The sequence below is a fragment of the Blennius ocellaris genome (genome assembly GCF_963422515.1).
Source record: "Blennius ocellaris genome assembly, chromosome: 14".
In the NCBI taxonomy this organism is placed as follows: Eukaryota; Metazoa; Chordata; class Actinopteri; order Blenniiformes; family Blenniidae; genus Blennius; species Blennius ocellaris.
Window position 1 is genome coordinate 25,329,798 of NC_137663.1, and position 15,238 is coordinate 25,345,035.

Consider the following 15,238-nt stretch of genomic DNA (forward strand, 5'->3'; position numbering starts at 1 on the left):
ACTGCAGTCCGTTTGCTGACGAGGAGAAACATTTCAATAGTACCTAAAATGATCAAAAATAGAAGTGGATCCATGAGACCCACTTTTGATTTCCGTGGAATGAAGCCAAACGTAAGTCTTCGTCTCATCAGGAGGAAAGAAAAAAAAAATCCCTCTCCTCCAGCACAGGGCCCAATATTATTTCTTTTCATTAGATATATAATAAGATAGACTTTCAGCATCCCTGTTGGGGTTAGGGGGGGGAGGGGGGGGGGGTATTATCATTACCAAGAACAGGGAAATACCCAGGAGGACGGCGGTCTTCACATGGAATAACGGCGGCGCCACACTCTCCATGTCCGGGGAGGGGAAAAAAAAAAGAAGAAGAAGAAGAAGAAGAAGCCCGTGATACAAAAAATGATACTGACACAAGTATAGACCAGTTCTGGATGAGTTACGCATGCGAACAGCTTAAGACGAAAGGAAGCCCTCTGGTAGTGCTTTGGTTAATCTGTGGAGCCTCGGGGCGGCCGGGTGGAGGTGGCGGGTGGCGATGGTGAAGGGGGGGGGGGGGGGGGGGGGTTCATTTGCAGACGTATCGCTCGACGATCCGCTCGCACTTCTTGCAGGTGACGTAGCAGCACCAGTGGTACTTGCAGTGGCAGCGCTCCACCAGCTTCTCCGTGTACGGGTTGTAGCCGCGGCCGCAGCACATCAGGTCGCAGCTGTCGCTGCCCAGCGAGGTCTTGTTGCACTGCCTGGGACACACAGAGGACACTTTTGTTTAATCCCGGTACGTGTCTCCGGCCCGCTCCCCCCTTTTCCCCCCTGACAGTTAAATTTACAGCTTGGTTCTCAAACACTCTTTCGCCGTCTCGTCAGGCCGTCGGTCCACAATGGCCTTTTAAAAAACGGGGGCTCTGGCCCGACCTGCGTCCTCTAACCTTTTGTGCTCTGGCTTCTCCCAAACATTTTTCTCTTACATTTTCTTTTTGTTTGCTTGTCCCTGCGCCGCGGAGCCTCTCATTGCAGGAGCCTGAATGAGCGGAGAATAGAGCCCGGCCATAAATCACGCTGAATACGCAGGCCTCTCCTCCCTCTCTTTAGCTGCCCTCGCCACATAATTGCTTTGTTTTATGATGGCAGAGTGTTAATGACCAGCAGGGTGAGAGAGAGAGAGACAGAGAGAGAGAGAGAGAGAGAGAGAGAGAGCGAGCCGACGGATTGCGAAGGAGGCGGAGCAGCGACAGGAGTCATTGAGAATGTGAGACAGGTTTATTACATCGGTGGGAGCTGGCGAATGGAGCGAAACCCCCACACGCTTATGTTTTGTCAAGAGCGAGATCTCGTTATTTCACTCCTCGGCTTGCAAGTGGAGGAGGAGGAGGAGGAGGACGGCGCAGCACATTCTGCAGGTCACATCTGCTGGCTTTTTTTTTTTTAACTGAGAAAGCCCAGTAAATTAATTTAAGACCAAATCACTGGCTCTTTCCAAGGAAGTGACACAGTTTGGATCCTGGGAACACACTTTATCTATTAGGGGAGTGAAAATTCACAACCCCCCCTCACCCCCCTCGTCTGCCCCAGATTCTCCGGTGAGCCAGGAATAATGACGAAGCACTGCAGCTGCTCTCAGGTGTGGCGTAAAGGTCAGAGCAGACAACGGAAACAGAAGCCGGGTCGGCGCTAATATAAGCAGTGACGGTCACAGAATGGACAACAGGAAACCAGCAGAGGTGATACAGTATGAGCACTATAAAAGACGAGACTTGAGGCACTGTAGACAGAGAACAATACTCTACATCAGTGTTTTTCAACCTTTTTGAGCCAAGGCACACTTTTTTGTTTGGAAAAACCTCGAGGCACACCACCACCCGGAAATGTTACAATTTGAAACGCTGCAGCCTTTATTAACAATATAAAGTCATTCTCATCAAAGTTTTATCAACAGGAATCAAATAAATACAGAAAAAAAGTATTTCCCAATGTCTTTTTTTAATAGTGACTCCGTCAGTGTGAAACCTGGACCTGATGGATGAAGAGCTGAGATCCTGGTTCACATTCTTCCTTTTCTAAAACTTCTCCATCACTGTCACTGACACAGTACTTTGATACAAGATGGTAGCAGGAGGTGGAGATGAACCACACTGACGTCTGTCACTTTACATTTCACCGGCAAAGTTCTGTGCGGCCCTCTAGTGGTGAAGAGTATTTATACATGATTACTCTGCAACACACTGTCGGCTGTGAGAGCAAATGTGAAATTGGATACTTTCCCACGGCACACCTGACTAGATCTCGCGGAAACACCAGTGTGCCGCGACAGAGTGGTTGAAAAACACTGATCTACATTAATGGCGAGTTCGCTGACGTGTACGGACAGACGACGAAGTTGCATTGCTACTACAAGTGACTGTCAATTAGTAAAAAAAACTACCAAGTCCCAGGAGAATTTGGACTTGAAGATATGACACTCTTCATGCAAATGTTGTCACTGTACATCTATTCGGACACGTGCAGAAGAACTATTTATAGTGACCATGGTGCGCATGACCAGTCGCAGCATTTAGGAAAAGTTGTGTTAAAAAATTCGCATTTTCAGAGGCTCCGAGCGCCGTCGTCGGGGAAACGGGCCCACAAAACGCAATGAAAGTTGAAATCTTTGTGGTCTTCGCTACGTGCCTTGACTGTGATTGATAATATATGAATAGATTCAGATTATCACGAGTAACATTCCTGCACTCATGAGTAATATTGCTGTGTTAATCGATGGCACAGCTTTGTTTCAGTGAGCATGCTGTTTCTTCCTGGTTGGATTAATGGATATTTTAATTAAAGCACCAATTATTAGGTAGCCATGCCACAGAATGCACTGATAAATTAAGTTTGGAATTATGGAGATTGGAGAGATTTGGTGGAGGAAGTTGGGATACGTCTTGGATAGTTGGATACAGATGCTTTCATAAAAACAGAATTGATTTGAGGCGTTATCATACTGAATAAAGTATTTAAAACATTTTTAATCTTTGTTGGACACACAGTTAGTACATAAACTTCCACACGTCTCTAACCCTGTAAATAAGGGAAAAAAAGGCTGAAGCAAAATATTTACATTAGATATGACTTCGTCGATGGATAGAATTAATGCTAAATGCATCTTTTGTGGTGAAAAGCTGGTGGATGAAAGTTTGAAACCATCAAACACCCCGGGGTGGCGCGTAAACCCAAAACAGTTTATCCTCGGAGAAACGGAAGTCGTCGTCGGAGAATATAACCAAGAAACTCGATTTTGTAACGTGTTATGTGTCGAGGTTTACAGCGGTAACCGCTTGGGTCCCTCGGGAAAAAAAAAAGGTTGGCAACTACTGCTGCATGCAAATCCTTGATGTGGGAGATTGTTTGCCAACTGTATTTACGGTAATCTTCTCGAAACACAGTAATCACCCCTGTTTTTAATGATAATTAAACCCCAATGCTAACAGTTGCAAGCCTCACTGCAGCGTGCCAGTGAACCAGTTCTCATTAGGATACAATCAGTCTAGACTGCTATGACAATAGCCAGCATCCACGCAAGTGTGCTCTCACGGCCGCCGGCGCACAAACATCGGCGTCACACATTCATATCAGGTCACCAGCAGAGCGGGCGCCTCGTGATTTGGCCGAAGCCCCGGCGTTGCAGACTGTGTGGCTGCTGCGTTATCGGCCCTGAAAAGTTACACGCCGGCGAGTGTCCCCGATCACGTCTTCTGCTTATCTGTAGATTAGACACAAGTCCGAGTGGCACATGACCCTCCCTATAATGTACGGAATTTATTACACTACAACATCATGTGGTGTTTAGAGGTCTATTTCTTTTTTTTCTTTTTTTTATAAGTCCTCTCTGGCTCACACGCTGTGATTATATCCTGGCACGGCTTCAGATCGCAGCAGCACCGAACACCACGTGGACGGCGAGGCATGTCTGGCTAAACAAGCTAATGTGGGATCAGTGGGGTAATGCCCTTTAAGTTATTCAAGATTAAGGGAGATTTCTAAGCTAACACCTGCTGCTGTTGTCAAAATGATCAACTCATAAGACGCACTTCCAAATAATATTAAGCCGGACTTCTTTCTCTGCGACGCCAGTAACCTTGTATGGTGACGTTTAATAAGCTACAGAGGCGGAAAAATACAACCGTTCTTTACTCAGACTGTCTAATTACACTGGATTGGACGGCCAATTGCTGCTTACGTTTAAAACAAAACAAAAGACTGTTCTATGTGGCTCGGAATTACACTGTTTAACAGTTCACAGTTGCTTTATTGGAGAGTCTGTAAAAGGGGTGTCAAACTCATTTTAAATCCACATAATTCAACTTTTGATCTCAATGGGGCCGAACTGGAAAAAAGGTCAGCGTGCATAACCTTAAAATAACAGCAAATCCAAAATGTGACCATTTTCATGAGAATGTCAACAAAAACTCCTGCAATTTCACTTTGTTTTGATTTCAGTCCTATTGTCTGAGTTTGGTATGTCTCTGCATGATCTCATTCGTATGAGGCGTCTGAGAGCAGTTGAACCCGGACAACTGGGCTTTCTTCGCATGTTTTGGATGACGTGTCGTCCCTTATCCATGTGGGATATGAGACCCGCCAGCCTCGTCGAAGGAACAGCATGAACTGATAAAGCCAATTGGATAAAGGGCAAAACGTCTTCCCAGACACATGACCACGTCCAGTTGACCCGATTCAATCGCTCTGAGTTTTAACGTTAGTAAGTAGTCCCACTGTCTGCACTGCGGCAGTGTCAATAAGCGGGTTTTTTTAGTGAAAACGCAAAACTTTGGTTGCGTTTTCTGTGTGAATTTACATGACAACGGTGCTAGGAGTCAATGTAAACAAAACTTTCTGAATACATAGACTTTTATTTTTAATAAACTGTGTCAACGGGTGAAAAAGCGACTTTTTGTTCCTAATCTTCAATAACTTCAACATGAATCTTGGAAAATATAGCCAGTTGGACTTCTGGTTCATTTTCAAACATGTCAATACTCGCCCCCCCCCCCAACAGAAGCTTTTTCTCCCTGGATATGTCTGACTATCAACCCCTTTCCTCATTTCTCATCTTTTTTTATCTGTGACATTGATGAAATGGACAGATAAGTCTTGTCTACGTGATCATTTTCCATCAGCCTTGTCGGAAATCTATATTGAAATTGTACAGAGCGTAATGTAGTAGCAGGGTTTGTACGTTTAAAACTTCCCACATCTAATTACCTAACAAGATTTCATTTCTCTGATACTGCTGAGGAACATCTCTGAGGAACATTGGCTAATTGCTACCTGCTAGTCTGCTGCAGAGCTGCGCCATGTCAACCAAAACACTTGTGCCAAGTGGCCTAAATAAGCTTTTATCTCTTAGAGACCATCTACTACTTCCTGTCTGTGAGTCGCTCTCAAATCAATATCAGCTCGAGAGCCCTCGGTCCCAAGAATAACCGCATTTATTATAGTTACAGATAGCGGGGTAAGAGCTCCAGACACACGGCCGCAGACGAGGCCGGCGCTTGCTATCAGCCAGCCCTGCAAAGCAAACCGAGCCACCGCGGAGGACAACACTCCACTTGAGTCAACATCCTGGATGAGTGGACATTCGGGATTGGTCAGTTCCTCTTTGTCAGCATTCACGGGACTCATGCTAACAAATGTACCACTGATCTGAGCAGGTGACCACCATCCATTGTCTCACACACACAGACACACACACACACACTGCAGCAGCAGTCATAAAGAGGAGGCCTTACCTGTCCTGAGTGCCGACAGAGCCTTGCTTGTCGTTCTTGGAGCAGAAGTCCGAGGAGCTCTGCAGGTAGACCAGCTCGTTCTCCCTCACCGGCCGGATGTCTATGTCCTTGGGCACCAGCTGCTTGCGCGTCCCCATGGGCCGGTGGACCACTTTGGTGGCAGACAGATACTTGGTCTTCAGGTCCATGGCGATCTCTCTGAGGTCTTGCAGCCCCCTCCAGCAGGTCCTGATGGAGCAGGATCCCGACACACCGTGGCATTTACACTTCTTCACCAGCGCCTCTCTTAACACCTGCGTGACACCAGAGGAGCGGACGAACCAGCTGTGACGAGACCGTTCAGTTTGGGGTTTGTTTTTTTGTTTTTTGTTTTTTTCAATCATCTTTTCAACACTTCTTACTTGTCTCCCGACTTCACTGTTGTGTAGGTGCATCAGTTTGTTGGCGTGGGATCCCGAGCGCTTCATCTTCATGGGAGCATCGTTGAACTTGGAGCCCATAATCAGGCCGTAGTGCAGGTTGTCAGCGCAGCCGCCCCAGCGGTAGCCCGGCTCCGGGATCTCGGCGGGGATCGGCCCGCACGAGCACAGGCGCAAATCGCCGGTGGTGCACGCCCGCGCGATGGTGTGGCTGATGGTGGCGGCGGACAGAGCGTAGACGAAAGCCGCCTCCCTTGTTCCTGGCGAAAACAGAGGAGGAGAAACCAGATTATATACTCTACGTAGACAACGTACGGCGTTCAGTCAAAACATCGTCAAACTCTTTTTCATCGTGCCTCCTGTTATTAGGTGGGATATTTTAGGAAGCAAGTTATTATATTGAGTTAAAAAGAGGGGAAAAAAACGGTCAATGGTTAGGACTTCAGTAAATTCGACAGGCACAAAATTGTGATGCGATTCCGAGGAATGTAAAGTCGTAAACCAATGACAGGCTAAAGATACAGTTAAATGCATTTTTCTATCGAGGCCCCGCCTCAGAGCTTCTCACATGCCGTTCAACCACAAACCCAAAACTGGTGATTTTAAATGGACCGTGTGCAATTCAAACAGTCTGGGTTAATGGATTATTTTTTTTTTAAATGTGTTTGTTTTTATATGAGTTTATTTATTTTAAAAGCTTTTGTGCTTTTTGATGAACGTTGGTGTTTTTAAACAGGCCAAAGTCAAGTTTTGTGTTTTGGGAGATTGTTTGATGAATTCCTCACCACTTTTTCAAGAATTCAATTCCAAATCTGAAGTAAAACCTGAAGTATTGACGTTTTTTAAAAGTCCACGTCAGTTTACCCTTTCGAGGACACGGTCATGTTTAACTCGTTGGGGTTCAATTGAAGTTTAAGACACTTTTTTTTTTTTTTTTGAGACGATGTTAAAGGGTCACATCGTCAAATTGCTTCCTGATTCATTCCTCATTTAAATTGTATTTCCTTTTTTAAACTGATTGACGTTTGGAATTGGTTTATTTCCACTATTGTACTTTTTGCAGTGTTCAGTTTTCTGCTGAAGATCTATTTAAGACAAAGGCCTTCAATGTGCACAATGCTGAGCAGTAAAAAAAAAAAAAAAAAACACATGGAAGCCCTTTATTTTTCCTTTCCAGCTGATTGTTTATGACAGTGCTAAATCCTGCCGAAGTCTTGTACGTCTAATTTATTAGGTTTTTAAGCAGGCCCCTGCTCTTTTGTCACTGAAGCAAACCGGTCAGCTGGTTAGAGTGGATTCCAACGACAGGGTGAACGGGGCTGCATAATAATTCAGGAGGATTAAAGAAGAGAACAAAGGAAGTCAAAACCTTTACGGATCCAAAATTGTTTCTGTTACATAATCAGCCCCGCGGCAGTCCGTCTAGTTTCAAGTCTGCTTTTTGCTCCTGCTTCAGTGAAGGAACAAACCAAGCGCACAAAATGTATCTATCAAATATCGGCACTCGTGCAGACTGAGCGCTGATGTAATTGGCGGTGATGTGTGTACACGGAAAGCACATATGTTAAAGGCCGGGGAGCAATTGCAAGTAAGAGAAGAACTCATGTATGACCGTGGGCTGCTGAGATCAAAGACATCCCCGGACAGAGATGAGCCATTTCCTGTTCAGTGCAGACTGTTCATTTGGTAAATGGTAGCCATGTCTGTTCCCTTTTTTTTTTTTTTTTTTTTTTTGGGAGAGGGATACCGCCGTAATCCACCTCCCCCAATCCCAACAACCCCATTCCACAACCCTGCAACCCTCCCCAGCTGATTGAAACTCTCATTTTGCCACAGAAGCAGCTTACTGGGACTGCAACAGCCACAGTGTGGAGAAATAAAGCTGCGCATTTCATAAACAGACCAATTATTGGATCACATTCGTTGTGAAAAGGAGGGGAGACGTAAATAGGCTTCAGTCCCTGGGAAAATATGAAGCAACAACTTAGCAGAAACCAAAATGGTGGAAATGATGGTCTCGAAAATACCCGAAGTTATCACTGAAAAGGCATAATTCAACTTCTTCGGCTTTGTGGAAAAACTAGGAATGAGGTGTGCACCTCATTGTTGCCCGTCTACATCCACATGTGGAGGAAACCTCCACCTTCAACTTGTGTGAGGAAGTAATCTATAAGATCAAAGCTTGAGGAGCAGGAAGAATAAACGTGTCCATGTTGGACTGAAGAGCTCAGACCTGCCCCTCACATACCAACACTTGTTTTCTTTGACATAGAAAGTGGATTTCTTGAGACTGCATGGAATACTGTGCATGTCCAGATGTTGTGTTTGTGGGTTTTCTACTGTACTTTCCTGCACCACCGTTTTCCGACAAACCATCGGAATCATGCGCTCGCACAGCGTCGTCCTGACTCATGATCAAGTGGAAAAGAACAAAACCATACAGGGGATGGTTACCAGAACATTCGTTTTCATCCTTTTTTTTCCCTCTGGATGCCTCTGATTCATCAAAACACTACAGTGAAGCCACTGACTCTCACATCACACAACGGCACAAAGCTTCGTCTGCTTTAGATTCCAGAAAGAGTCTTCCGATGGTTTTCTTTGATATTTGCAACATTTGATTTCGACATTGAGAACATGCAAAGCTTCAGGCCGCTTTTGGAAATGCTGGCAGCCCTTCAAGGGGATTCTGAACTGCAGGTTGGGAACTATTGAGCTTGATTTTGGTATTTTTTGCTCTGAATGAGATTTTTTTTTAATATATATAGAGGATTGGAGGAAACGTTTATGGACACTGAAGGTTTGTGTGTTGGGAGGATATCAAACACGACCAGAGACACTAAAATCTGCGAGCATTCAACATTTTGTGGAATTAACCACCGTGCGCCCGTTCGTACCTCGGTCGAGGTCCGGCCGATACTTGGTGGCCTCGAGGGGGATGTCGATGGACGAGCAGTTCCAGCGCATGTCGCCGAACGTCTTCTGACACGTCTTCTTGACCTCGCGGGCGGCCTGGATGATGGTCTGCATGAGCTCCAGGTTGCTGCGGCACAGCTGGGCCTGGGAGGACACCATGCCAGGAAGCATCTTGCAGTGCTGGGTCTGGTTGACGTATATCGTGGCAGGAGTGTGTGATATTGCTCTGTGAGAGGAGGAAAAGACAAAAAAAGCTTGATTCTGCAGGTGAATGGGAGCAGCTTGCCTAAAGACACTTTGGCGGAGAAGACGGGGCAAGATGTGGGGTTGACGGTGGATGAACGGAGTTTAAGGTCGGGCTACGCAACGATAATGCAGCGAAACGCTCCGGTTGCTTCATCGTGTGTTTTTACATTTTTATGTCTTGCCAATTTATCACATTTACAAGGATAAGAAGTCATGCAGTGAGTTTGATTTGACGATGGGTGTGAGCCATTCTTGTGAACATGTATTTCAAGGCTTTTTACACAAGAGTAGAAAAAAAAAAAAAAAGAAGCAACAGATAATGCTTCAGGCAGGGAAATATTTTGGCAAAGAATCATCTTATCACAGTGAAAATCCCAAAGGAAAGTCAGCTGCAGATTCATAAAATACAAGTGACACGTTCTTGGCACAGGCCATTTTCTTTTGTAAAAGCACAGAGGAGGCCAGAAGATTTGCCAAGAAATCCGAAAGCTCCACTAAATTCAGCTCCATCCACATCCCCGGGATGAAAAACGGCGAGGATCCTCCGCTTTTCTGAATTTTCCACCCACAGGAAGCGTTGGCCTCCGCGGCCCGGCTCGACATGAATCATCTGTTTACCGGCTATTAAAGGGAGCGCACGTTTAATTTAAACTATTTTACTTATTGGGGATTAACTTAATAGAGAAACCACAGACGGAGCAGGTTAGCTCTGATCTCTGCTGAGAGTTCGTGAGAACCGGGAAGGGCCGCCTGCACCTTGGCCTGGTTTGCATTAGCAGGACCAGGAGGCGGGTGGGGGGGGGGGCGATGGGGGATGGATGGGGGGGGGGGGGTCTCTGTGCCCGATGATAAGCTGCGACTCAGCTCTGGCTGGTAACCCGGCACTCGCAGGTGTTTACAGTCGCATCTGTTTCACATTGCACCGCTGTGGAAGCGCTCCGCTCTGGCTCATGCCATCCCAGCCCTCATGTCTGCTGGAGGTTCCCACTGTGACCATGACAACCTCTTCCTCTGGGGAGAAGGTGATTTCTGCAGAAAGGTGATGACTCACACTGATAAGACCACGGCTGCAACACGTCATCAGGAATAGTCATCAACAATAATTTTCAGGATTTGCTTGATCTCGTTTTGCATCTTTTTGTCAATTTTCAGGCCACATTTCTGGTTTCATTTCATAAAAAAAAACCCAAAAAAGGCACTTCAGGTTTGTGTGGAAAAACTTTCACCAATCTTCTCCTTTTCATTTTTGCGGACACTTTAACAAGCAAACTCATCGACTATCTGAGAAAATATTGACGCTGCAGCTCCAAAACAGATGAATCCAAACTCAGATACAATTGATTGTGAAGGAAGTCGAACGATTAACATCCAACGTCTGACTAAAACAATAAAAAAAAAAGAAAAAAAAGAATAGCATGCAGCGAAACTTGTAAACTTTCCAAAATAACTGTGAAATCAATCGCCTTCGCCGCACCATAAAAACAGTTTGACGCCCAGCAATCAACATTTGTGTCTATTATTCTGATCTGAGGCTCAACGAGACTACACACACACACACACACACACACACACACACGCTCAGAGAAAGCGGTGACATCAGTGGCGCTGCCTGCGACGCCGTGACGCCGTCGTCAGCTCGATTTCATTTTCCGCTTGTTCTTTACATTGCACAGCAGGAGCTTGGGTCACTCTCAGGGCAACTCTGTGGCCTTGGGCTGCAGAAAAACTCCACTTTACTGCTGAAAGCTCATCGAACTGTCCGCTTCAGATGCAGACGCATCGCATCAACACAACACTGTACACACCGTCAACATAAGAGAACTTTGGGGCCCGTTTCAGACGCTGGCTTCTATTAAAACAAGGCGAAAGTTCTATATTGAGCACCTCTGACTCGTCTGTTTTGACGCCATTTGAAAGCAAAGCGAAGGAGACCCGTGACACTTTGCGGAGGATACTTACAGCCACTTGATGCCGGAGCAGAGTTGGGACAGCAGCAGGGCCGTGAGCACGGCGAGAGGCAGGGCATGAGAGCTGCTCCTCATGGTTGGACAGCTCAGGCGGGACACAGACACAAAAGAGGGCCGCCGGGCTTCTCCACCGCGACTCAGAGGTCAGCTCTCATGGCACGGCCTCCTTTTCTAAATCCTGCGATAAATCAGAGAGGGATGTGAGCGAGCGGGCAGCGTCGAGGTGGGCCACCGAGACCACTTTCAGATTTAGAACCTCTTTTTTTTTTTTTTTTTTTTTAACAAAGGCATGGGAACGTTTTTGTTCGAACCCGAAACTTCACAACATTCAGACGTTCAAAGAAACAAACTTCACAAAAACAAAGACAAAGTTTTGACTTTTAGCCGGTAATGATCTCACAGGTCTAACATGACATGTATAAACAGAAGTGAGCTTTTGGAGAAATAAAAACAAAAAAAAACAAAGTTTGGAGGGTTCAAACACACACAAAGTTAATCCACAGTAACCTAACCCAGCACTTCAGCCTCATGCAGGCAAGCAAACTTTCTACAAACAAAAGCAACTGCAGTGAAACCTTGAAGACAAAAGACTCTCTTCACAAAGAAATACTCTCAATCTGCTCACATGGTTGCGAGTCAGAACAGAGTTTAATGAGCTTAAAGTGGTTTTATTCAGTTGATCAGACATACCAGCCTCCAGGTCTGATGTCACATCGTGGACAGATTTATTTAGGTCACAATCCAGTGAACTTTGGCTCAACTACGGGACAAGGAGGGCCTGTTTCCGCTCGATCAAACGCGATCGGGCCGTATTTGCGCGGATATTTTAGTCCCGCTAATTCGGTTTCGGTGTCACCCAGCTGCGACCCCTCTGCGTAAAAAAAATGTCAAGAATCCCAGATGGATGGGCCCACATCAGCCGGACAGCGGCTCAGATGGAGAGGGCTGATTTGGACAGGGGCAGCAGCAGCACCGGGAGCACTTCGATCTGATAGCAGCTGATAAGGAGCCTCTTTGAAGGCTGAAAGCCGCGTTAACGCCGCAGGTAGCTGCTGATAACGCGCCCGTTTGAAGCGACGCCGTGCGCCGCAGCAGAGGTTGGAAAAATCACTTTAAAAAAACTAAATAAAAAAAAACGAGCAAACGAACAAAACCCCTGGTGGATTACAGCTATTTTATCACATTCACTCTAAATCCCCACAAAAAAAAAAAAACCCACAACCAGTCTATTGTTTATTATCAATGGAAAACCAGAAACTTCCTGAGTCGCCTCTTTTATGGACTTTACGCAGCTTTGGCACCGTTTCTGCGCCTTTAACAGATTTACCACGAACGTTTACTTTTGGCTAAAGTGGTCCTAATGGCAGCCCCCCCCCCCTGTTTGCAGATAAAGGCTAATAGCCACACACACACACACACACACACACACACACACACACACACACACACACACACACACACACACACACACACACACACACACACACACACACACACACCGAGCTGAGATAAGCGGACTGTTAAACATGTTTCCGCGCCACGAGACGGCTCCAATTGGAGATTATCCGCAAAGTGTTTCATGACAATACTGTCATTAATGTCAGAGTTCTGCAAACCGTTCACTTTTAGTTTTTAAAGGAATTCTGGAAAAAGAAAAAGAAAAGAAAGCGCGTCCGTTGCACGCGCTTTCTGAAGTTGCGACAATTAAACTAAAACTTAAAATCTGACTTAATCGCTATTTTTTTATTTCCTCCTAAATTCGCCTCGATATTCGTTACACGATAGCCAAGCTCACACACTTTTTTCCAAGCGGAGATCCTCCGAACAAAGCAGCCAACTCGTCCGGTCTTCGCACAAATCCCCAACTTTTACGCACCGGGACGCTCGTCTCCAGCCGCACTCCCCTCACCTTTCAGAGCTCAGCTTCCTCCGGTCAGAGAAGCCAAGTCAAGCAGCAGAAGAGGAAGAAAAAGAAGAAGAAGAAGAAGAAGAAGAAAGGGGGAAAAAAAAGTCGGAATATCCTTTGAGACAGATCAGCCCGACGTCTTGGTAAAATCCAGCACGGGGTGGAAGAATAGCTCCGGACAGGTACGCATGGTGCGGGTGCGAGTCAGTGTGTGTGTGTGTGTGTGTGTGTGTGTGAGGGAGGGAGTGAGAGTGTGTGTGACAGAGTGGAGGAGAGTGAGTGAGCCTGAGTGGGGGCAGATCCAGCTCTGAAATACCCCTGCCCTGCTTTGATCTCACTGCTGATGTCAGACCCGCATTAGCATAAGAAAGCAGGCTGGCCGGACTCTGGGGCGTCTTCCTCCCGGGGAACTGCGCTCCGTGGCCGGACCCAGTGTCCGAGCAGCGGCCGCCCAAGAGTCCCACTGGGAGGCTGTGTGGGATCCCGTCGAGCCATCCAATCACCGCGCATTTGAAGTTCATTCCCTCAAGTTATCAAGTTTATAGAAATACGTTATTAATTCTGTTCTATTCTAAACACGTGTGTTCATGTAGTGATTAAACTTGATAACTGGTTTCTATAATAATTCTGAAATTAAGTTTCAATAGTGTGTTTCTTTTAGAATTAAATGATAGAATAGAATATAAATGATGTATTAATCCCAAAGGAAATTCCCTTTGCATTATATATGGAAACAAAATGTTTTCATTCAAGTTTTTATGCACATTCAACTAACAAGATACTCAAATAATCAAAACATCAGAACTTTTACTCAAATTCATTAATTGCACATGGCGAGCATTAGTTTTCTGTTTTTATTTTGGACTTTATGTTAGTGTTAGGGTCCAAATGCACACACATCAATGGCAGACGAGATGATCTGGATCTCGTTTTTCTCGGCAAAAATATCGTTGTTCCCCACCCCAATATATCTTTTGAGATAACTATGTCCTTTTAAATGAAAACTGTGAGTTCGTGCATCTGTAAAGCAGTAAAAACACTCGGCTCACAAGCCTTAATGGTGACGTATGGGTGGACAAAATACTCTTGCAAAATGTTTCTGTTTGTTGGAATATTCGCATAAAACACTTTGTCCCTCAGATTTAAAACAGTACAACCTTGTATGAAACTTCCTACACAATCATTTCACTATAATTACTCTCATGCTTTCCATCAAAAGCCCCTCAGAATCTGTTTTTTACTTGCATGTTGGAGATTTTTCCGTTTCCTTTGTGCACTAACTACCAAATCAAAACACAACTATACTGCAGTAAATCTCTGCTCTCCCATCCCTTCAGTTGTGAGCAAGTTGGCCTCCTAAAGTATTTTTAAGTCACGTTTAAGGCAAATGTCATGGTCACAGACGGCACCCTGAAATGAATTCCAATTTTCCACTAAAATTTTAAAAGCAGCTTGAAAGGTGAACGATGCTCTGAACGGACCGCGGCACTAAAAACATCTTTTATTTATTAGCATGGATACCATATAATAGTAACAATATATACACTGTAATACAGGGTGACATGATACAGTACTAGTCCAAATACGCGCACACACACACACACACACACACACACACACACACACACACACACACACACACACACACACACACACACACACACATGAATGCTCGCCAACATGCACTCTTTCAGGGGGGAAAAAAAAAAATCAAATAAAAGCTTCCTAAAGTTACACAGTTTTTCTGCACTGGCTGATTTCCTTAAATATTAACCGCACTGTAAGCGATACGTTGCCGAGCCAGCTGTGGGAAAGTAATGTATAGTTTTTTTTTCCCTGAGAATCTGTTGCACCTCCAGACGACTCGGCAGCGCTGAGCGGTTGTCCAGACCTTGACCTTTGGGCCTGGTGTAGCTAACGCGGCCGGCCTCGCGCTCCTCCGGGAACAAAGCGGGCCAGGTGTTGTCATGCCGGAGCGTACGCAGACCCACAACAAACTCCTTTTTTCCCCTCCGCGGGGGG

At 45.6% G+C, this 15,238-nt stretch overlaps 1 protein-coding gene across 1 annotated transcript; it reads right to left on the reverse strand.

Moving 5' to 3' along the window:
* Positions 1-355: 355 nt before the first annotated feature.
* On the reverse strand, positions 356-13,456 carry wnt11 (wingless-type MMTV integration site family, member 11). Its single transcript, XM_080508846.1, has 6 exons — positions 13,220-13,456; positions 11,303-11,488; positions 9,079-9,323; positions 6,164-6,441; positions 5,763-6,055; positions 356-737 (listed from the first exon to the last, which is right to left on the reverse strand). The coding sequence occupies exons 2-6, from the start codon at positions 11,383-11,385 to the stop codon at positions 563-565; spliced, it is 1,074 nt and encodes a 357-aa protein (XP_080364972.1). The 5' UTR covers positions 11,386-11,488; positions 13,220-13,456; the 3' UTR covers positions 356-562.
* Positions 13,457-15,238: the final 1,782 nt, after the last annotated feature.

Coding starts and splice junctions, on each gene's coding strand:
- wnt11 (XM_080508846.1), bottom strand. CDS start 11,385: ATGAGGAGCAGCTCTCATGCCCTGCCTCTCGCCGTGCTCACGGCCCTG. Junction 6,056..6,163: donor ACAGTGAAGTCGGGAGACAA/GTAAGAAGTGTT, acceptor GGTGTCACGCAG/GTGTTAAGAGAGGCGCTGGT. Junction 738..5,762: donor TCTGTCGGCACTCAGGACAG/GTAAGGCCTCCT, acceptor TGTGTGTCCCAG/GCAGTGCAACAAGACCTCGC.